This window comes from Pseudorca crassidens, chromosome 8 (assembly GCF_039906515.1).
Source record: "Pseudorca crassidens isolate mPseCra1 chromosome 8, mPseCra1.hap1, whole genome shotgun sequence".
In the NCBI taxonomy this organism is placed as follows: Eukaryota; Metazoa; Chordata; class Mammalia; order Artiodactyla; family Delphinidae; genus Pseudorca; species Pseudorca crassidens.
Window position 1 is genome coordinate 53425292 of NC_090303.1, and position 27500 is coordinate 53452791.

Sequence of the window (27500 nt, forward strand, 5' to 3'; positions counted from 1 at the left end):
ACCATATTATATTGAAAACCAAAAACATACATTTTAATATACGTCTTGATTAGCCACTATGTGGCTAGTTCCCCCAAATGGTTGAAGAAAAAATAGTACAGAGGATGGAATATATAAATTTTATAATTCTGATCTCTAATTTACATTTTGAAAAAAAGTGCCAAAAATAATTTGGTGATAAATCATTCTTTATTCAAATTTGGAAGATCAAATAAAACATTTTGACTCTCATGTCTTTGAGAGTCAAATTTCTTAGAGAGATAGAAAAAAACTAGGCAGAAACTATTAAGTATTGTCCATAAATTTTCTCAAGGATTCTCTAAAAATATTATTTCTTTGTTTTATCTCATATTTATCATTCACTTGAGAGCAATTTATTATGAGAAAACATTCGAATATACTTACAGTTTAATCTCTTGTGGTCAGCAATCTCAGACTACAATAAAATAAAATGTACTACCTTTGAGATACCAGCTGCTGGAATCAAGTGATCAAGTGAAGTGTCCTGAGTTCTGTATCACTTTGCTATACCATAATGCATAATATTTTTGTAAGACAAAATAAAACAGAAAATACTGCATGCTAATATAAAACAAAGTTAAAAAAAAAACTTACCCACATAATTTTAGGATATTACATGCAGGTTCTATAAAATGGGGCTGTTTTTTAATTTTTCCTGCACACAGATTCAGAATTTTAAATATCTGTGCTAAATCCCTTAGGGGCTTTAATATTTTTAGTTAAGAAATAAAATTAAGATTTTTATTAAAATATCCTTTACAGCACTTCTGTCAAGAAAAGTCTATAGAATTCCATCTATTTTGTTAAATGTGGTTTAATTATACCAATTTTGAAATCTAAAGAGGAAAACAGAACCATGTTTTTTTAAGGAATATTATTTAATTTTTGTATCAGTAACCTCTTATTCAAAATATTTTTTTCTCTTCTCACCACATCTTTAGAATTTGACTACCAACTACTACACCACATATTCAGTTGAACAATAACTTATTATTGGCAATGAGTAATAACACTTTGAAAACAAAACTAACTTAATGGCTCAATTATATCCTTAATCTCCACCCACATACAAAACATATATTGCTCGGGAATAAGCAACCCAAACCTACCTTACTTTTATGTGTTATTTTATTAACATTACTCAGGTGTGTGCTCTTGTTTTTAAGGTTTAAATTGGTTGAAAATTTTATTTAAGACTAGTTTATGAAAGCAAAATGTACCCTCTCTAGATCTTCAGGTAAAAGCACCTTTTATTTTACCTATTTAAAAAACCCAGTTGGTACATAAACAAATTTCACATTTTTTGTTTTGTTTTGTTTTTTAATACAGTTAAGGGGACATGGTAGCTGTGACTTGCACTTCTTGATTGAATCTGATCACTTCTAGTCTCTAGGAGCTTCTTAGAAAAAGATAGGAGAGCTGGATGTATTAGAAATACAAACCTCTGTTAACTTCCTAGAGAAATGATCCCTCTCTAACTTATGTTTGCTTTATGTGACTATAACCTCTAAACCCAGCCTACTAAAGGCATTCAGAAACAGTCATTTGCCACCAACTCTCTAGCCTGAAGAAGAAAAAAAAGGGAGGTGTTGAGTTATTGGGTTAAGATAAGAAATCACTTGCTAGTAGACTTTCTTGGCTACCAGTAAACAATGCTTGATATCGACAAGCCCTCAGGTAACTGACTGAACAAATCCATATAAAACAAGGCTAAAATAAGGTGAGAAAAGAGATAAAATTATAAGGCACCACTTCCCTGAATCGGAGGCTTAAGACGTTTTGAAATCTTGGAACAAGATAATATTAGAGATTGCTGTCTTCTTGGGACCAGACTGGACAACTGTTAGAGATTAGTTAGATCAATACTACTGTTAAGTGTGGTCTGTGGACCATGCCAGTTCTGGAATTGTATGTTACCAGTCTGTGGAAAAATAACTGCAGAAAGTGAATTTCCTGTGACAATTTCATTGCATTTTTACAATAGCATATATATGCAAAGGATAAAAAAAAAAGAAACAACCCCCAACAGCAAACTGGTTCATAATCACAGATAGTTTTGAGACATACTGGTTTCTACATATTCTGATCAGGGTGGTATCTTCATTGAGGATAACATATTTATAGAATGTTTTACAGATTATCAAGAAGTTGCTCATATATTATCTCATCTAGTCTTCCTAGCAACCTTATGAGGGGCTGTTATCCCTATTTTATAAGGGTGGAAAAGTTAAGAAGCTTATCAACAGTGCAAATACTCAGGTAAATTGGTAGAAACAAGATTTTGACTTGGCCCTGCTAACTACATAAACTGTCTCTCTGAGTCTATAGAAACTGACACTATCTGCACAGTTAATATTGCATTATACTGTTTCTTCAAATTTATATTCTCTGATAAAAATATAATTTTGTAAAAAGCACAAAATGTTAGATATTTTCTGTGGTAAACAGAATAATGGCCTGTCCTAATCCCTAGAACTTGTGACTGTTACCTTCCTTACATGGCAAAGGGACTTTTCAGGTGTGATTAAGTTAAAAGCGTTGACATAGGAAAGTTATCCGAGGTTATACAAGTAGGCCCAATGTAATCACAGAGTCCTTATAAGGAAAGGAGAGGCAGGAGAGGGTCAGAGAAGGAGATATGATGACAGAAGTAGAGGTGAGAGTGATGCTACTTCAAGGAAGGGCCCAGGAAGCCTAGGAATGCAGGCTGCCTCTAGAAGCTGGCAAAGGCAAGGAAATGGATTCTCCCCTAGAGCCTTCAGAAAGAACCAGCCCTGCCAACAACACCTTGCCTTTAGCCCAGAAGTGAGACCTCCAGAACTATAAAACAAAAAATTTATGTGGTTTTAAGGCACTAAGTTTTTGGTAATTTGTTACAGCAACAATAGGAAGCTAATGCGTTTTCTAATAAAAATTCTCCCATTTCAGGATAACCAAAAAAACATACACATATAAGTAAAGGATACAAGTCCATTCTGATAACACTGCACCATTTTCTTGACAGATTTAAGTTGTTTTTCTTCTAAATCATCCTAAAACAAATTATCTATTTTAGTTCTTTTGTGTTATTAATTCTGTTGAGATTTTAAAATTTTTCCTTAGTGTAAAAAGAGAGTAGACATGTTATCAAGTAATTCTTAAATTACTATATTATAATGTAAGCATTAAAAATGTTTCATAAAACAGTGAAGGTAAAAATAAACTACCATTTATATTTGAATAAGAAATTGCGAATCAAAACTAGGTTAATATAAAAGCATTAATTGTTTCCAGAAATAATATTAATAATACTGAAGTATGTTGAGCATTTTTCTATGCCATGTACCATTTAGGCAAGGTATATACATATCATTTCATTAATCTTCAAAATAACCCTATTAGGAGGTACTTTTATTATCCTTCTTTTTCGGAATATGAAACTCAAGCTGAAACACTACGTAATTACCCAAATCACACAGCTAATAAATGGTGATGTAAGAAGTCAAATTTGACAATCTGACTCCAGAAATTGTATTTTTAACCTCTAAAATATACCCAATGTAATGGCTCAAACTAAACATCTTCAGCCAATTAAAACAAAACAAAACAAAGCAAAGCAAAACTCTGTATACTGATGCATTTTCATGACTGAATCACTTTTTTTTGTGTGTGTGGTACGCGGGCCTCGACTCTTACTGTTGTGGCCTCTCCCGTTGCAGAGCGCAGGCTCCAGACGCACAGGCTCAGTGGCCATGGCTCACGGGCCCAGCCGCTCCACGGCATGTGGGATCTTCCCGGACCAGGGCACGAACCCACGTCCCCTGCATCGGCAGTCGGACTCTCAACCACTGTGCCACCAGGGAAGCCCCCATTTCTGTTCTTTTAACCTTCTTGTTTGTGAGAAACTGTGGCGTATATGTGTGTGTGTGTGTGTGTGTGTGTGTGTGTATATCTGTGTATATAGACATATGTATGAACATATACATACACACACACACATACATATTTTGTCTACCCTTATTTAACAGCTAGTAGGAGCTCTACATAGTTGGGTTTCCTTTTTTAAAAACTGCAGATATATTCACAATTAAAAATAACTTTCACAATAATCATAGCCAACAAAAGATAAATTATTCTTATAAAGTCATTATTCTTAATGTGTTTTTTTCTTCTTTCTATGTAAAAATGTAGAGACTAAAAAATGTTAAAACAATGACTAAATTTTTGCACCTGCTAATCACAGGACATTGTTTTGATCTGCTATACCATGGTCAGCCCATTTCCCACTTACTGAAAGTATGCAATCTTCATCCTGTAGTAATTTTATAGTGTATACTGGCTTTTTAGGCATTCAGTCAATTCTTGGGTAACATCAGGAGAGTGTCATATAAACATGTATGCATATGCATTTATTATCCTTTCTCCTAATGCCTAAACTTCAATTTTGAGTCTTGTATCTTTATTTCCATTACATTCTGTATAAGAGTTCTCTCAAAATAAATTACTTATGACTGGATATGAGTATGTACATATCCTAATTTCTTATCAGGAAATTTTTAAGTACTACATCACGATACACTTTTTCTACCCTTATGCCCATATCCTACTTGGTAATAAGCTATGAACAGAGGCTAGATCAGTCTTTCTTTACTCTTATGATTTCTTCTGTTTATATCCACCATGGATTTGTCCATCCCATGTATTCAAATCTATTCTTTTCCAGCCTCCCTACCAGGTTAAATATATTCATACTAAATTTAAATAGTTCTTCAAGATGAGACATATACTATTTGAAATGTTTTCAACAAAAGGAGAGAAATGAGACATATTTAGGGGAATACATGTTACCTTTCAGGGAAATCACAGTTTCTAAGTGAAATAGAGAAATTTTCTCTCAAAGCTTACTTTACCAGTCTCTTCGAGGAGTTTGATGACACAACTTAGGTCCACAGGCTTGAAAACACCCTAAAAAACATAAAACTCATAGTATTCTATGTCATGAGAAACAAGAAATCACATCAAACACACTATTTTTATATGGCATTATCTCTTAGCAACTTAAAAATATCTTATGCAAAAAAGATAGTAAGGGATAATGAAAAGCAGATGAGACTTATAGGAGTAAATAAATTTTGGAGTGAACCCCCCCCCAAACCTCTTGAATTCTAGTACTACCTTACAATCTTTTTTTTTTCATTTTATTTTTCTTTATTATTATTATTTTAACATCTTTATTGGAGTATAATTGCTTTACAATGGTGTGTTAGTTGCTGCTTTATAACAAAGTGAATCAGCTATACATTACATATACATATATCCCCATATCTCCTCCCTCTTGCATCTACCTCCCACCTTCATATCTTACAATCTTAATGTCTTTAAATTTCTTAGTCCCGAAAGGCCCAAGAGAGCATCTGGAATAATAGCACTTCCATGCTTTGGAAAATAAAACGATCTCATTCATACATATTACATATCTCATGCATACACATTACACTGAGTTTGCCTACGCAGATATACATAAGACTAGCTTCTAAACTATAGGTAGGCAATCGCCTTCTTGAACCAGGTATCCCCTCTCCCAGCAGTCTTACATCACCTGTAGTAGAAAACAGGAACTGCCAAGTTCTACAGAGTTTACATCTTAAATATTTCTTGAGCCCACTCCATCTTTTTTTTTTTAATTATTATTGGAATATAGTTGCTTTACAATGTTGTGTTAGTTTCTGCTGTACAACAAAGTGAATCAGTTATACATATACATATATCCACTCTTTTTTAGATTTCCTTCCCATTTAGGTCACCACAGAGCACTGAGTAGAGTTCCCTGTGCTATACAGTAGGTTCTCATTAGTTATTGATTTTATATATAGTCATGTATATATGTCAATCCCAATCTCCCAATTCATCCCACCCTCCCCCTTCCCCCTTTGGTAACCTTAAGTTTGTTTTTTACATCTGCGACTCTATTTTTGCTTTGCAAATAAGTTCATCTGCACCATTTTTCTAGATTCCACATACAGTATAAGTGATATTATATGATATTCATCTTTCTCTTTCTGACTTACTTCACCCTGTATGACAATCTCTAGGTCCATCCATGTCTCTACAAATGGCATTATTTCATTCCTTTCATGGCTGAGTAATATTCCATTGTACATATATATGTACCACAACTTCTTTATCCATTCCTCTGTCAATGGAAATTTAGGTTGCTTCCATGTCCTGGCTATTGTAAATAGTGCTGCAATGAACATCGGGGTGCATGCATCCTTTCAAATTATGATTTTCTCCAGATATATGCCCAGGAGTGGGATTGCTGGATCATATGGTAGCTCTCCTTTTAGTTTTTTAAGGAACCTCCATAGTGGCTGTACCAATTTACATTCCTACCAACAGTGTGGGAGGGTTCCCTTTTCTCCACACCCTCTCCAGCATTTATTGTTTGTAGATTTTTTTGATGATGGCCATTCTGACTGGTGTGAGGCGATACCTCATTGTAGTTTTGATTTGCATTTCTCTAATAATTACTGATGTTGAGCACCTTTTCATATGTTTTCTGGCCATTTGTATGTATTCTTTGGAGAAACATCTATTTAGGTCTTCTGCCCACTTTATGATGGGGTTGTTTGTTTTTTTGATATTGAGCTGCATGTGTTGTTTGTATATTTTGGAGATTAATCCCTTGTCAGTTGCTTTGTTTGAAAATATTTTCTCCCATTCTAAGGGTTGTTTTTTCATTTTGTTTATCATTTCCTTTGCTGTGCAAAAGTTTTAAGTTTAATTAGGTCCTATTTGTTTATTGTTCTTTTTATTTTCATTACTCTAGGCAGTGGATTGAGAAAATCTTGCTGTGATTTATGTCAAAGAGTGTTCTGCCTATGTTTTCCTCTAAGAGTTTTATAGTATCTGGCCCACTCCATCTTAATGATTTATTCAGTTCTCATTTCTCACTCAGTTTTGAAGGTTTCCTGCTGTTTGTTCTCCCCGCCTCTAGTCTTGCACCCTTACGGTTCTACCCTCTGATCAGAACAATAAAACCCAAATCTGAACACAACACATCTAAATCATTCAATGACTCTCCACTAATGCCTTTCACCCCCTCCTCTGTTTTCATTATGTTGTTACAATCCTATCTGTCTCCTTAGTTAACCTCCCCAGGTCCTTCAAGACATAGTTCAGGTGTCACCTCCCCAAGGGAGGAAAAAGGATACAACAAATGTCCCTCCTGGGTACTCCCATAGCACTTTGAATGTATATCCATCACAGTTCCCGTCACCTTATTCTAAAATGGTTTACATCCTTATCCCCTATCCCAAAGTTTACTGTGAGGGAAGACTTTTGTTTTCTGGCATCCCCAGCACCAAACACTGGGTGTAACATATATAAGTTATTTGTAGGTAAATGGGGAAGGAAATAGAAGGTGTTATCCAAAGTTTAAGTACTTATGATAGCATACAAATGTCAAAATTCTAAATGCAGTTTTGGCTATATTTATCTTGGGGATTAATGCTTTGCTGCATGGTGTTTTCTTTCATTCAAATGTTATATCAATACTGCTCACTCCTATTAGAAGGGTTAAGCTATCCCAGTCTCTTTTGTTTCCTTCTTCCCATCTCTCCTGCTTTCATACTTATTTCTACTTTAAAATAACTGTTTGAAAAGATGACGTAATAAAAAATATTCAAAAAGAAAAAGATCTTATTATCATCAAAATACATTTTTATTATTTTCTGCTTTATATATGTATTTTAATATTTTATTTTCTGTTTTTGTTTACATGTATAAATACATTACATAATTTCACTTAGTGTTAACACTATTGTATATTCTGATTTTTAAATCTATAATACATACCGTTCCATATTTCTACATAGTCACCTTTCTACGCAGTCATTATTCCATTGCCTCTTAGGGCTAGAATTTCCTTTCCTTTCACAATTACAAACTCACATGTTCTGATCTCAAGAAATCTCTTTCAAAACCAATTTTCAGTTAAGCATTCTAACATTAAGTCTGCAGAATAAGTATCTGAGTGAGTTTATTTACTCAATATGATTTTTACTTCAAAAATTAACAATCAAAAAGGATTTACTCCCATAATTGCTGGGTGGGTGACTCGCAGACTGGAGAACACTTATACCACAGAAGTCCACCCACTGGAGTGAAGGTTCTGAGCCCCCACGTCAGGCTTCCCAAGCTGGGGGTCTGGCAATGGGAGGAGGAATTCCTAGAGAATCAGACTTTGAAGCCGAGTGGGAATTGACTGCAGGACTTCAACAGGACTGGAGGAAAAATAGACTCCACTCTTGGAGGGCACAGACAAAGTATTGTGCGCATCGGGACCCAGGGGAAGGAGCAGTGACCCCAGGGGAGACTGAACCAGACCTACCTGCTAGTGTCGGAGGGTCTCCTGCAGAGGCAGGGGGTGGCTGTGACTCACCGTGGGGACAAGGACACTTGCAGCAGAAGTTCTGGGAAGTACTCCTTGGCCTGAGCCCTCCCAGAGTCTGTCATTAGCCCCACAAAAGAGCCCAGGTAGGCTCCAGTGTTGGGTTACCTCAGGCCAAACAATGAACAGGGAGGGAACCCAGCCCCACCCATCAACAGTCAAGTGGATTAAAGTTTTACTGAGCTCTGCCCACCAGAGCAACAGTCAGCTCTACCCACCACCAGTCCCTCCCATCAGGAAACTTACACAAGCCTCTTAGATAGCCTCATCCACCAGAGGGCAGACAGCAGAAGCAAGAAGAACTACAATCCTGCAGCCTGCGGAACAAAAACCACATTCACAGAAAGGTAGACAATATGAAAAGGCTGAGAGCTATGTACCAGATGAAGGAACAAGATAAAACCCCAGAAAAACAACTACGTGAAGTAGAGATAGGCGGGCAGAGAGCGCGGTGAGAAGCGGATCGCGGCCTTCTAGCCCGGGGCCCTCCAGGCCCTCCGGCCTCTGGTCGGCAGGTGAACTGGGGGGCCCCCGGGACAAGCTCAGGCTGTGTCTTACCGAACCCCAGAGCCCTCGCCGCAGCCGCCCACTGGCAGGGCCCGAGCCTGGAAGCAGCAGCGAACTGCTCCCCCACCCCCACCTCCGCGACCTAATGGCGGCGGCCCCTCGGAGCCCAGATCCCGCCCACCGCCGGGTCTCTTGACCCCACGCTGCAGGGGTTAGGCGAAGCCTCCGGCAGGCCACCGAGGACGTGGCGCCTTTGGGCGTCGGGCGTGGCAGGGCGAGAAGAATGGCGGCCACTGGAACGCTGCGGAGGGCCGTTAGAGCCTCGAGGGCCCGGGAAGGGGGCTCTACGTGGACGCCAGCTCAGCCACCCTTAGGCCTTGGAGCCCGCGCGGATCCGGGACCTGAGGTGACCTCTCTGCCCCAGTTGGACGAGACCTCACCTCGTCCGGACAACGACGGACAAAGGCCTTAACGGGCCTGGAAGGTGAGCGGAGCCCCGGTCTACGACGGGTGGAACGTTAGCGGGTCATCGGGCGGTTGGTCGTCGTTCTACCAAGACCTCGATGTCGGAAGATAGAAATGGTAGAATAACGTACCACTTGCGGCCAATAGGAAGTGCCCGCCACCCTTTGGGAAGATTTACTGGCCGTTTATAGAAGGCCTGTGTATATAATATGAAAAAGCTGCTCTCAACTTTCCCCCCAACCTTTCGAAAGAAGACTTTTCGCTACATATAGGCCTTCTAGATGTGAAGAGGTTGCCGACGTATGGTAGAGTTAAAGTCACATGTCTTGTAAATGCCCATTTGTTTCTTTAAAAAAACCGTAGAAAAGAAATGTCTTCTGGAAATGACTTTTCGAAATGGAGTTGTTTGACCACCTCTAGAGGCGACATCAGGAGCCACAGAGGTCCACGTTTGTTCAGTGGGTTAGAGGACATGGAATGGAAGACGTTGAGGAGGAAGAAAAGAAGGTTCTGTGCCAGACTGGTCACAGTTAGAAAACGTTTGCATATTAGAACCATTGTTTTGTGTGTGCATTTTACTCCTTACTACTGTATGTGTAGTTGACAGTAAGTACTTTTTTGATATATCTAGTCTTTCTAGATCTTCTAAAGTGCCTGATATTTGTTCAGAGTAGAGGTAGTAAAAAAACATTTTGTAAATACCTTTTTGTTAAAATTCGTATGAAATGTTGTTGGGGGGGGAGGGGTGGCCAAACCACCTTTTTGAACAGTACGCAGTATGCACTGTGTTTGTTTGTGCACTGGTTCAAGGTCGCGGGGAGGAGAAGGAAGTGCAAAGAGCTCTGTGCCAGTGTGTTTATAGTGAGGCAAGATTAACCATTGTCTTTTTTATGTTCCCGCATTTTGTTTCACTTTGCTGTGTATATAGTGTATATAATGGACAAATGAGTCCTAATTTACAACATCTAGTCTTTCTAGATGTTAAAGAGGTTGCCAGTGTATGACAAAAATAGAGTTAGTAAATAATACATTTTGTACATTTTGTGTTAAAATTTCTAGGAAAGATTGTCTTCTGAAAATTTGAGCGTGATAGCCCTCTGGGTTGGTGGAGGGGAGAGAGAGAGAAGGGGGTTGGTCTTAGAATGGCTAGAATGCTGGTATTTTGAAGACAGTTTCAGATTATAACTGTTACATGTCTGCAGTTCATTCAGTACTGCTCTGTATATAGTGGACAAATTAAGTCCTTATTTGAAACATCTAGTCCATCTAGATGTTTAGAAGTGCCCAACGTATGTTAAATGTAGATGTAGTAAAATATCACTTTGTAAATAACTTTTTGCTAAAATTCACAGGAAGTACTGTCTTTGGGAATGTTAAATGTTAAACCACCTCTCTGAGCAGTATACTATTGCCTATACTTGTTCAGTGGTTTGGAGGAGGGAGGGAAAGAATTGCAAAAGGTAATATGCTAGTGTGTTCATACCTGGACATTTTCAGACAAAACCATTTTTTGTATGTTCATTTTGTTTTGCTGTGTATATAGTGTATATAATGGACAAATTGAGTCCTGGTTTTGCAACATCTAGTCTCTAGATGTTAAAGCGGTTGCCAGTGTATGACAAAGTAGTAAAATTAGCACATTTTGTATACTTTATTGAAATTCATAGGAAAGCTTGTCCTCTGTAAATGACTTTTGGATATGAATTTGTTCAACCACCTCTAAGCATTACATATGCATGTACTTGTCCACTGGATTGGTGGTGGAGAGAAGGAAGTGAGGGAGGAAATGGTTCAGGCCAAAATGGTCATATTTAGAAGATACCTCAGATTATAACCATTGTTACATGTGTGCAATTTTATTTAACAGTGCTGTGTACATAGTGGACAAGTAAGTTCTTATATGAAATATCTGTTCTTTCTAGATGTTTAGAAGTGCTTGATGTATTTAAAAGTAGTTTTAGTAGAATAATGCTTCTTGTAAATAGCTTTTAAAAACTGGGGAAATACTGTCTTTGGAAATGGAATTGTTAAACCTCCTCTCTGAACAGTATACTCTGTGCTTGTTCATTGGATTTAGGGAGGTGGGAGGGAAGATTGCAAAAGATGTTTTGCTAGCAGGTACTAGAACATTTCAACTTATCCATTGCTCTATATGTTACATGCATTTTGTTTAACTTTACTGTATATATTTTGTATATACTGGACCAATGGGTCCCCATTTTATAATATCTAGTCTCTAGATATTAAAGAGGTTGCCAATGTATGACAAAAGTAGAGTTAGTAAACTAACACATTTTGTACACTTTGTGTTAAAATTCATTGAAAAGCCGTCTTCTGAAAAGGGCCTTTGGAAGTGAAATTGTAAATCACATCTAAGTGACACCTGCGCCTGACACCTGTGCCTGTACTTGCCCAATGTTGGATGGATGGCAGAAAGGAGGTACTGGGAGAAATGAAGTGTTCTAGATTAGAATGTCCCTATGTAGAAGACACTTTCAGATCTAACCATTGTTACATGTGTGTAGTTTATTCAACACTACTGTGTATATAGTGGACAAACTTTAGTCCTTATTTGAAACATCTAGTCTTTCTAGATGTTTAGAAGTGCACAAAGTATGTTAAAGGTAGAGGTAGTGAAGTAACATATTTTGTAGATATATCCTTTTGTTAAAATTCATATGAAATACTGTCTTTTAGAAATGGAGTGATCAAAATGATCAAACCACCTCTCTGAGCAGTACACATTATTTTATTTGTGCTGGTTCAGGGAGAAAGAAGAAAGTGTAAAGGGCTTTATACCAAGACTAACCATTGTCTGGTGTGTCTCTGCATTTTGTTTTACTTGGCTGTGTACATAGTGTACATAAAGGACAGAGGGTCCAAATTTACAACATCTAGTCTTCCTAGGTGTTAAAGAGGTTGCCAGTGTATGACAAAAATAGCCGATAAATACATTGTCTACACTTCGTGTTAAAATTCATAGGAAAGACTTCTGAAAACAACTGGAGGAAGTAAAATTGTTAAAATCCCCTCTAAGCATTACAGATGCTTATTCTTGTCCACCGGGTTGATAGAGATGAGAAGGGGAAGCTTCTAGGCCAGAGTGTTCCTGTTTAGGAGACACTTTGTGACTATAGCCTTTGTGTGCAGTTTCTTCAGTGCTACTACGTGTATACATAGTGGACAAACTTAAATCTGTATTTGAAACATCTAATCTTTCTAGATGTGTAAAAGTACACAACATATGTTGAAAATAGAGTTAAAAGTAACACCTTTTAAAGTATTTTTTTTTCTGTTAATTCATAGGAATGGTTGTATTGGGGGAGTGGAAATTGTTAAACTTGAGTCTTGGAGCGTAAGCTGACTATTCACTGGGTGGTGGGGAGGCGGGGAGCAGACAGGGAAGGAAGTACAGAGAAGGGATCTGTGCCCATGAGTCTTTAGACAAGTTCAGATTGTCTAACCATTGTTCTATTTGTGTGTTTTAGTTAATATTGCTGTGTATTAAAGAATAAGCAAGTCCTAATGCCCAAAGTATATTAAAAGTAGAGGTAGTAAAATAACCCCTTAATAAATGCCCTTTTGTTGGTTTTTAGGAAGGGCTGTGTCTTCTGGGAGCGTCTATGTTAATCCACCTCTTGGAGCTAGATATAGTCCTGTACTTAGTTGCTGATATGCTGGAGGATGGGTGAGAGGAAGGGTGAAGGGAAGGGCTCTTAGCTAATATCTCCATATCTAGAAGACAGTTTTAGGTTATAACCATAGGTCTAAATGTGCATTTTTGTAAAGTACCAATGCTTACTATGGACAAGGTTCATTCATTATTTTGCAACATCTAGGCTTTTTAGGAGTCCTGAGGTGACAATGTATGATAAAAAGTAGAGCTAGTGAATTAACCAATTTGTAAATATCTTTGTTATAATTGGTAAAAAAAGTAGCATCTTGGACATGGAATTGTTAAACCATCTGAGAAATGTACACCAGGACTTGTTCATTAGGTTGGCAGCAGAGGGGCAGAAGGAAGTATAAAAGGGAGGGAAGTATGTGGATGTATTCCTTTTTATATTTTGATGATAACCATTGATGTGTGTGCATCTCTTAGCTGTACTATAGGAATACATTGTTAAGTAATTCAGTGGAAATATACCTCCTTGCTAATACTTTAATAGTTTAGATCAGATAATGAATCCTCTTAAAAGCATTATACTTCGGGTACTCTGTTGCTTTATGTCTCATTTTTAATTGAACGTTAAGGGAATGTAGTATTTTAATCATAACTCTGCCAATATCTTTATCTAGAGGCCTGTTGCCATTTTTGTCTTTTCTGAAGTTTTTGTCGCCAAGAAAGGATTACATTTTTTTCCTTCCAGATTGAGTTGGTGTAGTGTATTTTTGGTTATCAAAATACTCATAGCTTTGGGACTTTGAAATGGTAAATATTCATGATGTGTGAAAAAGCATGATACATAACTGTATGATCTTAATTACGTAAAAATGAATGCTTAGTTGTGTTTAAATACACAAACGAGACCTAGAAGGACACATCACATCAAATGGTAAATTGCTTGTGATGATAAATGACTGTTTTTTGCTTCTTGTGTTCTTTGGTTTCCTATTATGCACATGTTAACTTTTAAGAAATAAATGTTATTTTGAAAACCTTAAAAAAAAAAAAAAAAAAGTAGAGATAGGCAACATTCCAGAAAAAGAATTCAGAATAATGATAGTGAAGATGATCCAGGACCTCAGAAAAAGAGTGGAGGCAAAGATCGAGAAGATGCAAGAAATGTTTAACAAAGACCTAGAAGAATTAAAGAACAAACAAACAGAGATGAACAATACAATAACTGAAATGAAAACTACACTAGAAGGAACCAATAGCAGAATAACTGAGGCAGAAGAACAGATAAGTGACCTGGAAGACAGAATGGTGGAATTCACTGCTTCGGAACAGAATAAAGAAAAAAGAATGCAAAGAAATGAAGACAGCCTAAGAGACCTCTGGGACAACATTAAACACAACAACATCCACATTATAGGGGTCCCAGAAGGAGAAGAGAGAGAGAAAGGACCTGAGAAAATATTTGAAGAGATTATAGTCGAAAACTTCCCTAACATGGGAAAGGAAATAGCCACCCAAGTCTAGGAAGCGCAGTGAGTCCCATACAGGATAAACCCAAGGAGAAACATGCTGAGACACATAGTAATCAAACTGGCAAAAATTAAAGATAAAGAAAAATTATTGAAAGCAGCAAGGGAAGAACGACAAATAACATACAAGAGAACTCCCATAAGGTGAACAGCTGATTTCTCAGCAGAAACTGTACAAGCCACAAGGGAGTGGCATGATATACTTAAAGTGATGAAAGGGAAGAAACTACAACCAAGATTACTCTACCCGGCAAGGATCTCATTCAGATTCATTGGAGAAATCAAAAGGTTTACAGAAAAGCAAAAGCTAAGAGAATTCAGCATCACCAAACCAGCTCTACAACAAATGCTAAAGGAACTTCTCTAAGTGGGAAACACAAGAAAAGAAAATGACCTACAAAAACAAACCCAAAACAATTAAGAAAATGGTCATAGGAACATACATATTGATAATTACCTTAAACGTGAATGAATTAAATGCCCTAACCAAAAGACACAGGCTTGCTGATGGATACAAAAACAAGACCCATTGCAGGGCAGAAGTTGAGACACAGATGTAGAGAACAGACATATGGACAACAAGGGGGGAAAACTGTGGTGGAGTGGGGATGGTGGTGTGCTGAATTGGGTGATTGGGATTGACATGTATACACTGATGTGTATAAAACTGATGACTAATAAGAACCTGCAGTATAAAAAAACAAACAAACAAAACAACTAATACTAAACTTTCATTGGGTTATTTGCATGGAAATATGTTAATATAAATGTTTCAGACATTACATGAATTTTTTTTAAATCTTATATGTTCTGGTATAATGTTATAAGTCATAATTCTAATTATTACTTTAAAATGTATATCTCAGAAATAACTAAATTTCCTTGTCAATTGCATTATTATGAACTTTCATCAAATCTTTAACTGTGGTCATTTTTAAGTCTTTTGTCATTTACAGACAGTTCTGGGTGTACTCTGATGCTTTTGCAAATACGTTCCTATAAAAGGGTTTCATCTTCAAGGAATTCATGGAAAAGACTGACAAGTACAGGTTTCTGGTAACTGACTGTACTGCTGAACTGAATGAATAAGCATTTTCAGAACTCTAATGGAAAACTGATGAACTCATAAAAGTGCTAACAAAAGATAAAGATGAAAAAAAATTACATGGGACTGAGTGAACTGATGAGGATGATTATAATTTTTGTGACTTTCTGTTTGAATAAAATAAAAATCCCACAAGGAATCAGAGGCAAAAAATGTACAAATCAATTTTCACTGCAAAGTAAAGGAGCTGTTACAGTGGAGTATTACTGGACTGAATGTCAATATTATGACATAGTATGAGTGTGTTTTGTGTTTGGTAATTGCAATCACTGTTGCTTTTGTTGTGGTCATCCATTTACAATGCTTGGTGTCAGTCTATTTACCTCTTGTAAAAATAAAATACAGTGTGTGTGTGAAAAAATAAATAAATAAATAAATAAATAATTAACCCTACCAAAAAAAAACAAGACCCATATATATGCTGTCTACAAGAGAGCCACTTCAGACCTAGGGACACATAGAGACTGAAAGTGAGGGGATGGAAAAAGATATTCCATGCAAATGGAAATCAAAAAAAGCTGGAGTAGCTATACTCATATCAGATAAAATAGACTTTAAAATAAAGATTGTTACAAGAGACAAGGAAGAACACTACATAATGATCAAGGGATCAATCCAAGAAGATATAACAATTATAAATATATATGCACCCAACATAGGAGCATCTCAATACATAAGGCAACTGTTAACAGCTGTAAAAGAGGAAATAGACAGTAACACAATAATAGGGGATTTTAACACCTCACTTACAACAATGGACAGATCACCAAAATGAAAATAAATAAGGAAACAGAAGCTTTAAATGACACAATAGACCAGATAGATTTAATTGATATTTATAGGACACTCCATCCGAAACAGCAGATTACACTTTCTTCTCAAGTGCGCACGGAACATACTAGAGGATAGATCACATCTTGGGTCACAAATCAAGCCTCAGTAAATTTAAGAAAATTGAAATCATATCAAGCATCTTTTCTGACCACAACGCTATGAAATTAGAAATGAATTACAGGGAAAAAACAAAAAAAACACAAACACATGGAGGCTAAACAATACGTTACTAAATAATCAAGAGATCACTGAAGAAATCAAAGAGGAAATCAAAAAATACCTAGAGACAAATGACAATGAAAACACGACGATCCAAAACCTATGGGATGCAGCAAAAGCAGTTCTAAGAGGGAAGTTTATAGCTATACAAGCCTACCTCAAGAAACAAGAAAAATCTCAAATAAACAATTTAACCTTACACGTAAAGGAACTAGAGAAAGAAGAACAAACAAAACCCAAAGTTAGCAGAAGGAAATAAATCATAAAGATGAGAGCAGAAATAAATGAAACAGAGACAAAGAAAATAATAGCAAAGATCAATAAAACTAAAAGCTGGTTCTTTGAGAAGATAAACAAAATTGATAAACCATTAGCCAGACTCATCAAGAAAAACAGGTAGAGGACTCAAATCAATAAAATTAGAAATGAAAAAGGAGAAGTTACAACAGACACTGCAGAAATACAAAGCATCCTAAGAGACTACTACAAGCAACTCTATGCCAATAAAATGGACAACCTGGAAGAAATGAACAAATTCTTAGAAAGGTATAACCTTCCAAGACTGAACCAGGAAGAAATAGAAAATATGAACAGACCAATCACAAGTAATGAAATTGAAACTGTGATTAACAATCTTCCAACAAACAAAAGTCCAGGACCAGATGGCTTCACAGGTGAATTCTATCAAACATTTGGAGAAGAGCTAACACCCATCCTTCTCAAACTCTTCCAAAAAATTGCAGAGGAAGGAACACCCTCAAACTCATTCTATGAGGCCACCATCACCCTGATACCAAAACCAGACAAAGATACTACAAAAAAAGAAAATTACAGACCAATATCACTGATGAATATAGATGCAAATATCCTCAACAAAATACTAGCAAACAGAATCCAACAACACATTAAGAGGATCATACACCATGATCAAGTGGGATTTATCCCAGGGATGCAAGGATTCTTCAATATACGCAAACCAATCAATGTGATACACCATATTAATAAACTGAAGGAGAAAAAATGTATGATCATCTCAATAGATGCAGAAAAAGCTTTTGACAAAATTAAACACCCGTTTATGATAAAAACTCTCCAGAAAGTGGGCATAGAGGGAACCTACCTCAACATGATAAAGGCCATATACGACAAACCCACAGCAAACATCATTCTCAATGGTGAAAAACTGAAAGCATTTCCTCTAAGATCAGGAGCGAGACAAGGATGTCCACTCTCACCACTATTATTCAACAAAGTTTTGGAAGTCCTAGCCATGGCAATCAGAGAAGAGAAAGAAAAGGAATCCACAGAAGAATTAAAACTGTCACTGTTTGCAGATGACATGATACTATACATAGAGAATCCTAAAGATGCCACCCGAAAACTACTAGAGCTAATCAATGTATTTGGTAAAGTTGCAGGATACAAAATTAATGCACAGAAATCTCTTACATATACACTAATGATGAAAAATCTGAAAGAGAAATTAAGGAAACACTCCCATTTACCATTACAACAAAAAGAATAAAATACCTACGAATAAACCTACCTAGGGAGACAAAAGACCTGTATGCAGAAAGCTATAAGATACTGATGAAAGAAGTTAAAGAGGATACCAACAGATGGAGAGATATACCATGTTCTTGGATTGGAAGAATCAATATTGTGAAAATGACTATACTACCCAAAGCAATCTACAGATTCAGTGCAATCCCTATCAAACTACCAATGGCATTTTTTACGGAACTAGAACAAATAACCTTAAAATTTGTATAGAGACACAAAAGACCCCGAATAGCCAAAGCAATCTTGAGGGGAAAAAACGGAGCTGAGGAATCAGACTCCGTGACTTCAGACTATATAGATAGCTACAGTAATCAGGACAAAATGGTAGTGGCACAAAAATAGAAACACAGATCAATGGAACAAGATAGAAGGCCCAGAGAGAAACCCACACATCTATGGTCAACTAATCTATGACAAAGGAGGCAAAGATATACAATGGAGAAAAGACAGTCTCTTCAATAAGTGGTGCTGGATAAACTGGACAGCTACATGTAAAAGAATGAAATTAGAACACTCCCTAACACCATACACAAAAATAAACTTAAAATGGATTCAAGACCTAAATGTAAGGCCAGACACTATAAAACTCTTAGAGGAAAACGTAGGAAGAACACTCTTTGACATAAACCACAGCAAGATCTTTTTTGATCCACCTCTTAGAGTAATGGAAATAAAAACAAAAATAAACAAATGGGACCTAATGAAACTTCAAAGCTTTTGCACAGCAAAGGAAACCATAAACAAGACAAAAAGACAACCCTCAGAATAGGAGAAAATATTTGCAAATGAATCAACGGACAAAGGATTAATCTCCAAAATATATAAACAGCTCATGCAGCTCAATATTAAAAAAACAACAACCCAGGGCTTCGCTGGTGGCGCAGTGGTTGAGAGTCTGCCTGCCGATGCAGGGGACATGGGTTCATGTCCGGGTCCAGGAAGATCCCACATGCTGCGGAGCGGCTGGGCCCGTGAGCCATGGCCGCTGAGCCTGCGCGACCGGAGCCTGTGCTCCGCAACGGGAGAGGCCACAACAGTGAGAGGCCCACGTACCGAAAAACAAAACAAAACAAAAAAAAACAGCCCAATCCAAAAATGGGCAGAAAACCTACATAGACATTTCTCCAAAGAAGACATACAGATGGCCAAGAAGCACATGAAAAGCTGCTCAACATCAGTAATTATTAGAGAGATGCAAATCAAAACTACAATGAGGTATCACCTCATACCAGTTAGAATGGGCATCATCAGAAAATCTAAAAACAATAAATGCTGGAGAGGGTGTGGAGAAAAGGGAACCCTCTTGCACTGTTGGTGGGAATGTAAATTGATACAGCCACTATGGAGAATAGTATGGAGGTTCCTTAAAAAAATAAAATTAGAATTACCATATGACCCAGCAATCCCACTACTGGGCATATACCCAGAGAAAACCATAATTCAAAAATACACATGCACGTCAATGTTCATTGCAGCACTATTTACAATAGCCAGGTCATGGAAGCAACCTAAATGCCCATCGACAGACGAATGAATAAAGAAGTTGTGGTACATATACACAATGGAATATTACTCAGCCATAAAAAGGAACGAAGTTGAGTCAGTTGTTGAGATGTGCATGGATCTAGAGACTGTCATACAGAGTGAAGTAAGCCAGAAAGAGAAAAACAAATATCGTACATTAACACATGCATGTGGAACCTAAAAAAATGGTACAGATAAACCGGTTTGCAGGGCAGAAGTTGAGACACAGATGTAGAGAACAAATGTATGGACACCAAGTGGGGAAAACCGTGGGGGGGTGGGGATGGTGGTGTGCTGAACTGGGTGATTGGAATTGACATGTATACACTGATGTGTATAAAATTGATGACTAATAAGAACCTGCTGTATAAAAAAAAAGGGATTTACTATATACTTATTTATCCTTGGTATTATGATTACCATTAAAATTGTTACATCTTACTATTAAATTGTTTAAATTATTAAATTTACTGTTACAAAGTTTTTTGATAAATAGAGTTTTGCCTTTTAAGGTTTTGGGATTTAACAGTGCCATCTGCCACTACCTCAGTTGTCCTTTTTCTTCCTGTGTTCTCAGAGAAATAAATATATATAGTGAGTTTTTATTTTCCGATTTTCTGCAATATTGGCTTTGAGGGTTGTAAAAGATATTGAAATGTCAGAGCAAAAATTTTTTTTAATACCTGTATGTATTTTCAGAATTTTTTCCCCCAAATGAGCAGGTATAACTTTTCCAAGAAAGAGTGTATAAAGATTAAAACATAGATTTATCTTGTATTATCTCTAAATTTATCTTATATTACTACTTCTTGTTACCCTGTGTTTTACTTGCATGGCACATATTATATTTTTAAGGTTTCTCCCTCTCTCCCTCCCTCCCTTAGCCTTTTCCTCCGTCTATACATAGTTATAAGCAGCTTCGACATTTCAGAAACTGTGCTAGGTGTGGGGAACGCATTGCCCTGACTTCAAGTACCTATCAATCTGGCTGAGAGGTGTGCTCTGGAACTATATAGATGGGGACAGAATGGTATGGGGAGGAGGGATGGGAATGGGAATGGGATGGGAATCTGGGACAGCTTCTGGAAGAAGTAATCTTCAAGCAGAGGTGAGACTGAGTAGGATTTGTGAGATGAACTGAAGGTTTGAGAAATGGAGCAAAGGAAGTAGCATGTGTGAAGGCCTGGAGATGAGAGAAAACATGGCATTTACAGGACTGGTGAGACATTCAGTAGGTTGGAGAAGATAGTTCAGAGGATAGTAGCTACAGATGATGCTGATAAGGTAAGTAGAGGTCAAATCATGAATAATAATGATGATAATAACAATAATAGTGATAGGTAAAACTTATTAGACAAAGTCTATTTCTAGGTACAGCTGTAAGCACTAAATGAATTTACTAACTGAATTCTATGAGGTAGATACTATTATTAACCCCATTTTACAGAGGGCCTTGTATACTATGCTAATGATCATCAGAAGCTATTGAATGGTTTGAGAGACTGGATATAAAAACAGACAAAGGCCAGACTATATCTAGCAACAGAACTCTGTCCTACAACCTCTGTAGCAACCAACCTGGGGAGTCAAACCACAACTTCTGCAGCAACTGGCTCAGAAAAGTCAGTATCTGGTCAATGATTGTCAGATTCCCTATTTTTTACCCCAATTTGTCTCTCAGGGCCAACCAGAAAAAGACAAGTATGCTTCCCAAATCAATCACACAGGTTGCCTTGCTTCTAGCTAGCTCACTTCCAGCTTCCCCAAGGCAACAGCCTCCAACCAGAGCAATACAGAAGCCTCCCTTTTATTCACTGTAAAGCTCCCCTGCCTGTCTTGGGAGTCTCTGCTAAATGTAAGCAATGCTGGCAGATTCTCTTTCTATAGCAAGCTCTGAACAGCAAGCCCCTGTTCGTTCTCACTAGGGTGGTCTTCATTGATTTCCACAGGTTTTAACCAGAGGAATGTAACAATAAAAAAGATAATTCTGTCTGCTGAGACTGAGCTGGAAAGATCTAGACTGGAGGTGGGAGACCAGTCTGTGACTTCAGGCCTTGACTAAGGCAGTGGCAATCGGGATACACAACAATGAATGGAATGAAAAGCATCAAGGAGGCAGAATCAGCAGGACCTTATGAGTGATTTGATTTGGTGGGAAAGAGAAGGAAAAGGTAAGGAGGACGTACAGGCTTGAGGAATTACATAAGTGGTTGGCACCATTTGCTGAGACAGGGATGCTGGAGGGAGAAGCTTGTGTTGAGGCTGGAAATGAGTTAAATTTGGGGCAGAGATTTCTAAGTCACAGGCTTAAAGTAATAATTGGAACAGTCTGGGTAAATGAGATCACACAGGCAGGGTATAGAAGAGAGAACATATGGATGTAAAAATAAAAATAATTGCTGTTATTATCATCATAAGATGTTTATGGAGAAATTGTAAAAACATTTAACAAAACCTTTTAAGATCAAAAGCTTAATAAACTGCTTTGAAGAAAACTAGACCTCCACTTACGTCAAGTTATAGAATGAACTTATTTTCCCACTTTACCAAGGAACATTTCAAAGGGGGAAAGTCCTGCTCCTTTGATACTTAGTTATAGGGAAAGGATCTAACATTTATTATGGTCCATTAATGTGTCTGGTACGTTATATCTTAATTAATCCTCAAATATACCATATGAAGATAGATTATCCCTGTTGTTGAAACTGAGGCCCTGATATCTAACTTGTTAAGGTCACATAGCTAGTATATGGGCTAGCAGGGCTGTCTGATGCAGAAACACTGGTTCTTTGCACCTTCATTCTCTGCCTGACTTCTCAGCTGACCACAGAGGCTACTTCTAGCAATTACTCCAAAGCAGGGGTAGGCAATTTAAGGACACAGTCCATGGCAGTATTACAGATAGTGGCAGGATATGACATCAACTAGCAGATTGTGCAGGTTCTCAGACGGAAAGCAAATTTGGGCAAGGAAGCTCAGCCATGATACTATGCAAGTGAAAACAAAAAACTAAGCGCAATCATATTTATTCTACAAATATTACTGTGTGCCTCCATTGTGCCATTGTTCTAAGTGCTGAAGATATGGTATTGAATAAACACAAAAAATCTCCTGCTTTTATAAAGAATTGATATGCTTTGGGGGAGACAATAAGTTATACAGTGTATTGCAAGATAATGCTCTGGAGAAACGGGAGTAGAAAGTGCTAGGATGCTTAAGCAGTGGTCGGCAAAAGACTCACAGAGTGGGTAAAATTTCAGCAGTCTTGAAGGAGGTAAGGGGACAAGCCATGGATAGGAAGGGGAAAACTTCCAGGCAGTGGGCATAGCAAGTGCAGAGGCCCTTAGGCAGGGTATACCTGGCATGGTTGAGGAGATGCTAGGAGGCCAGGGTGGCTGGAACACAGAAGGCTTTATCAGCTACTAATGAGGACTTAAATTTCTACTCTGAACTCAGAGTTGAGAGGGGAGGGACACGCAAGTATTAAGATATATGTTCTACACTTAAGGAGAGGGAGAGACAAAACAAGACACATGAAATAGTAACAAACATAAAACAACTGATAATTAGGTGAGAAACTCAGACCAAGGACTACACCCATTTATGAGAAGAAGGTCTGTGAGAGTGAAAATGAATGGGAAGTATGTCCTATTGGGGGTTACTTTATGGTGGAGAGGTAGGATCTAAAGGTAGGGTAAGATTTAAATTCAGAAAAGAGGGGAGGGCATTCATTCAATACATATTTAATATCCCCTCCTGTGTACCAGGTGTTGTGCTGGATGCTACTGGGAGATAATAGGGGACACTACAGAAAAAAACAACAGAGAAGGTTTCTGCCCTCATGAAGGTGGCACTAAGCAGAGTACATGGTACAGATAAAGTACAGACTATACATTGGGAAACCTCGCAAACAGGACAAGAAGTGGACCTGAGGCACTCTGAGGATGGCAGACCCCTTAGATACCATCTAGTTCAGTGGTTCTGAGGCTAAAAATCACTTAAAGGATTATGATTAAGTAAATCTAGGGAAGGACCCAGCTATGTACAGGTTTTTTTAAGAAAAGCTCCTCAGATGACTGTGATGGTCACCCAAGTTTGGGGAACACTCATCTAGTACAGGCTTGTTTTACAGAAAAGGGAACAGGTTGAGAGAGTTGAGTGATCTGGTCAATGTAATGATATTAAGCGAGGGAAGCAATAAGGAGCTACTGCAGAAGCCTGAAAGAAAGAACAGGTGGGACTCAGAGGTAGCAAGGAGGATGGTAAAGTGGTGTGAATGGAGTGGGAAGCGAGGAAGAGGTGAGACCCAAAGGATGTGACATTAATCCAGGATTGACTGAGGCATTGTGGTGACAGGAAAGGAGAGCAAGTAGTTCTTTTTTTTTTTTTTAAAGAGTTTTAATTTTGTTTTACTCCTTTCTTTCCCTCTCTGCCCTCCTTTGGTTTTTTTTTTTGTTTGTTTTTCTTCTGTATGCGGGCCTCTCACTTTTGTGGCCTGTCCCGTTGTGGAGCACAGGCTCCGGACGCGCAGGCTCAGCGGCCATGGCTCACGGGTCCAGCCGCTCCGCGGCATGTGGGATCTTCCCGGACCGGGGCATGAACCCGTGTCCCCTGCATGGGCAGGCGGACTCTCAACCACTGCGCCACCAGGGAAGCCGCAAGTAGTTCTTTTAAAGCCCCATTTGGTACCATATCGTCTGACCTGGCAGGGGGAGGGTTGGAATTTTTATTGTTGTTGTTTACTTTGTTTTATAATCTGAGTCCATGTAAAACCATCTCCTATGGCTTTCCAGGAGTTAGCTGCTGTGAAACTGTCACACTGTACATACCATACTGCAGCTATGATACACTAAGTGTTGCTACTCTGAGTGGAAAATGGAGTCCTTCAACCAGTAGCAATGGCATCACCTGAAAACCTGTTAGAAAAGCAGAATCCAGGGCTCCACCCAGACCTACAGAATTAGAATCTATATCGTTTAATAAGTTCCCCAGGTGCTCCAAATGCACATTAAATTTTGAATAATCACTGCTCCAAAGGGCTTCTGATCCTTTATAATAAGAGGAACAACATTTAAATAAATAGGAAATAGATAAAGGGTGAACAATTTGTGATTTCTCAAGCATATGATGAAGCTGGCTTAATGGATTGAGGTAGACTCCACATTCTCACTTTAAGCTACTAGGATATACTGTACTGTCACTAGGAAGAGGAGGAGGCTGCAAATATGGAAAGGTTTGAAAAGATTGGAAACATTTAGAGTTCCAAGGCAGAGGTGTATAAAGGTTATCACTTTAAGTGGCAAAGAGCACTAGACTCCACTGCCGGTAAAGAAACTGAGTAACTCTCAGTTAACTTCTCGTGGCCTTAGGGTCCTCATTTGTAAAAACAACCACAAACAAAACCCAGGAAGGCTTAGAGACCATTTCTCCCAGCTCTAAGATGTCTTTATTCGATTTCCTTTCTTTTGGTAGAAACTGCCTTTTTCTTCAGTACTATAAAAAATGTTAATATCCCTAGAAGCAGTTATTAACAGGGTAGGAACTTTAATTAATACAAACTGATTTCTTCCCGGAGGAGAAACCTAGGCCCTGTAAGAAGAGGCAGTAATGAAAGAGGAAAAGAAAGGGAAAGGGAAGGGAGAAAATAAACACACATATACACAGGTATACTTGTTCTGCATTATTTGATACATTGTGGACTATTTTGGCAACAGCCTGTTAAAAGTATTTCCCCTTTTTTCTTCTTTTTAACCCACTCTTGCCTGCCTCCTATAACCTTGAGACCCTATCCCTTCTTTTTTTTTTTAATACCAAGTAAAGGAAGAATGACAGCCATCAGATACCAAATTCACCTACTCGTCAGTTTTGCCCCATGCCTGGCAGAACAGCAGTAGTGTTGAGCCCCCTTGCAGCCTTGGGAGTGAAGGGACAGCTGTTGTTCCTCAAAATCATCTGCACCTGGATTGGAATACTTCCACAAACCCGATTAGGTAAATTCCCCTAACACCTGCTCCTCCTCATGCAGAAGTGTTGTTTCTCTGTGGGTTGAATGTCTGGCCATCTTCAGAGAGTGCAACCCTACTCCCACCATAGAAGAGGTCCCCAGTCAACTAGCCTCTCCTAAGGAACTCTCCAGGATCCTCCAGGATGTGGACGCAGGAGACAAGGTTCCTGACGCAGCCTGAGACTTGTGAAGCCTCAGCAGGAATTCCCATAGTAGCCCCACACCATCAGCGTGAGGAGGTAGGGCAAATTTCCTCCATAGAATTCACGTTAATTTAAGGCTTGATCATGGATCTCTGGGGAAGAGCAATGGAACCCTAGTATGAAACAAACGCCTTGGAGTTTCTAAACACCCTCGCTACGAGTGGAGATCCAAGCCAGGGTTCTGAAGTGAAATTTCTCAACAGAAATTCGAAAGAACTAGTTTTGTAAGACAAAGAGTAAACTAAAAACCAAATACAAGCACAATAAATCAATTCTATTCGATCCCAATTCTCTCCGACGCACTTCTAACCAGCTTCCAAATTCATATAAAAATGTTGCTAAATTTCTAATTTTAATAGTATTTCCCTCCCCTCCAGGTGCAGGTTTTGGTAGCAGCAAATTTAAACACGGGAGGATTTACCCCTATATCAAGAACATCACACGATAACAGCGATCTACATATAAAAGCCCAGTGCAAACAAAGGGGTCATCAAATCCAAATTTTCGCTAAGAATGTTTCCCTCCCTCTCAGGTCCTTCGTGGGGTCACACTTTTCGAAGAAAAGCCGCCAAACCTTTCCTACTCAGTTTACTGGGACGCTCCGGGAGGACCTCGAGACACGAGTCCCCAGACAGGTTGGTCGACGACAGCCAACTCCCCTCGCAGGCGGCGCAGTTCTCAAAGGGATCAGCTTTGAGCTTGGAACCACAGTCCCCCGGGCTCCCCTGGTTTCCCCTCAGGCCCCCGTTTCCTCCCTTGCTGCCCCCAGGCATCATCTCCGCCCCCAGATCTCAACCCCCGCCCCCGCCTTCACACCCTCCAAAGCACAGACACCTGGCCATACCTGCGCTTCCTCGTCCTCCGTCACCACCCCGACTACCGGGATTTGGCGAGGGCTGCTGAACTTGATCGTGCTGCCGGGTGCCCGGGCCTGGGCCGTCGCCGCAGCCTCCGCTGTAGACATGGCTGTGCGGCGGAGTGAGGGGTGGGGGGTGTCCTCCTGTCCTACCTTGTGCCCGCAGCCGCGAGACTGCAAGAGGCCCCGCCACCGAGAAGTGAAAGCCGCCTGAGAGCCACTAGAGTCGCGAAAGGTCCCGGGGGTCCGGCCGTGGACTCGGCCACCGCGACGCCACCCGCATGCCGCGGAGGCAGCCCACCGGCGTACCTAGGCAGCCTGCTTGCTGGCAGGTTGTTAACAAGCCAATGCGTTGCTAGGGGCGGGGCCAGAGGCTGCTGGAGCGCCAGTACCTACGGAAGCCCGAGGATCCAAACTACCCCAAACTCTTATCTGAACCTCTAAACTTGGAGGGGCTGGGTTTGCTTGCGTACCAGAAAAAGCGGGGGAAGACCTCGGTATGTAACAGTGGAGTGTTACCTTGGCGACATGTGCGTCTCAGTCTTTGTAGTTTGCGCTGGGCCTCCTTGAAACAAGCATGGGCGGGTAGAGGGATGAGGGATGGATGTGGGATGCAG

The 27500-nt window shown here is 38.9% G+C and overlaps 1 protein-coding gene across 4 annotated transcripts in view; it reads right to left on the reverse strand.

Annotated features, from left to right (window-relative positions):
• The window catches only part of CFAP69 (cilia and flagella associated protein 69), a 73882-nt gene extending 46654 nt beyond the window's left edge, over window positions 1-27228 (reverse strand). For 3 of the 4 annotated variants that reach the window (XM_067746482.1, XM_067746480.1, XM_067746479.1), the window contains exons 1-4: window positions 26872-27228; window positions 4906-4965; window positions 2988-3053; window positions 616-725 (exon numbers count right to left, since the gene is read on the reverse strand). In XM_067746482.1, the coding sequence (XP_067602583.1) occupies window positions 616-725; window positions 2988-3053; window positions 4906-4965; window positions 26872-26991 (356 nt within the window). In that variant the 5' untranslated portion in view covers window positions 26992-27228. Of the gene's footprint in view, window positions 1-615; window positions 726-2987; window positions 3054-4905; window positions 4966-26871 lie in introns of those variants that run through there. The other variant, XM_067746481.1, reaches the window with a different exon arrangement.
• Window positions 27229-27500: the final 272 nt, after the last annotated feature.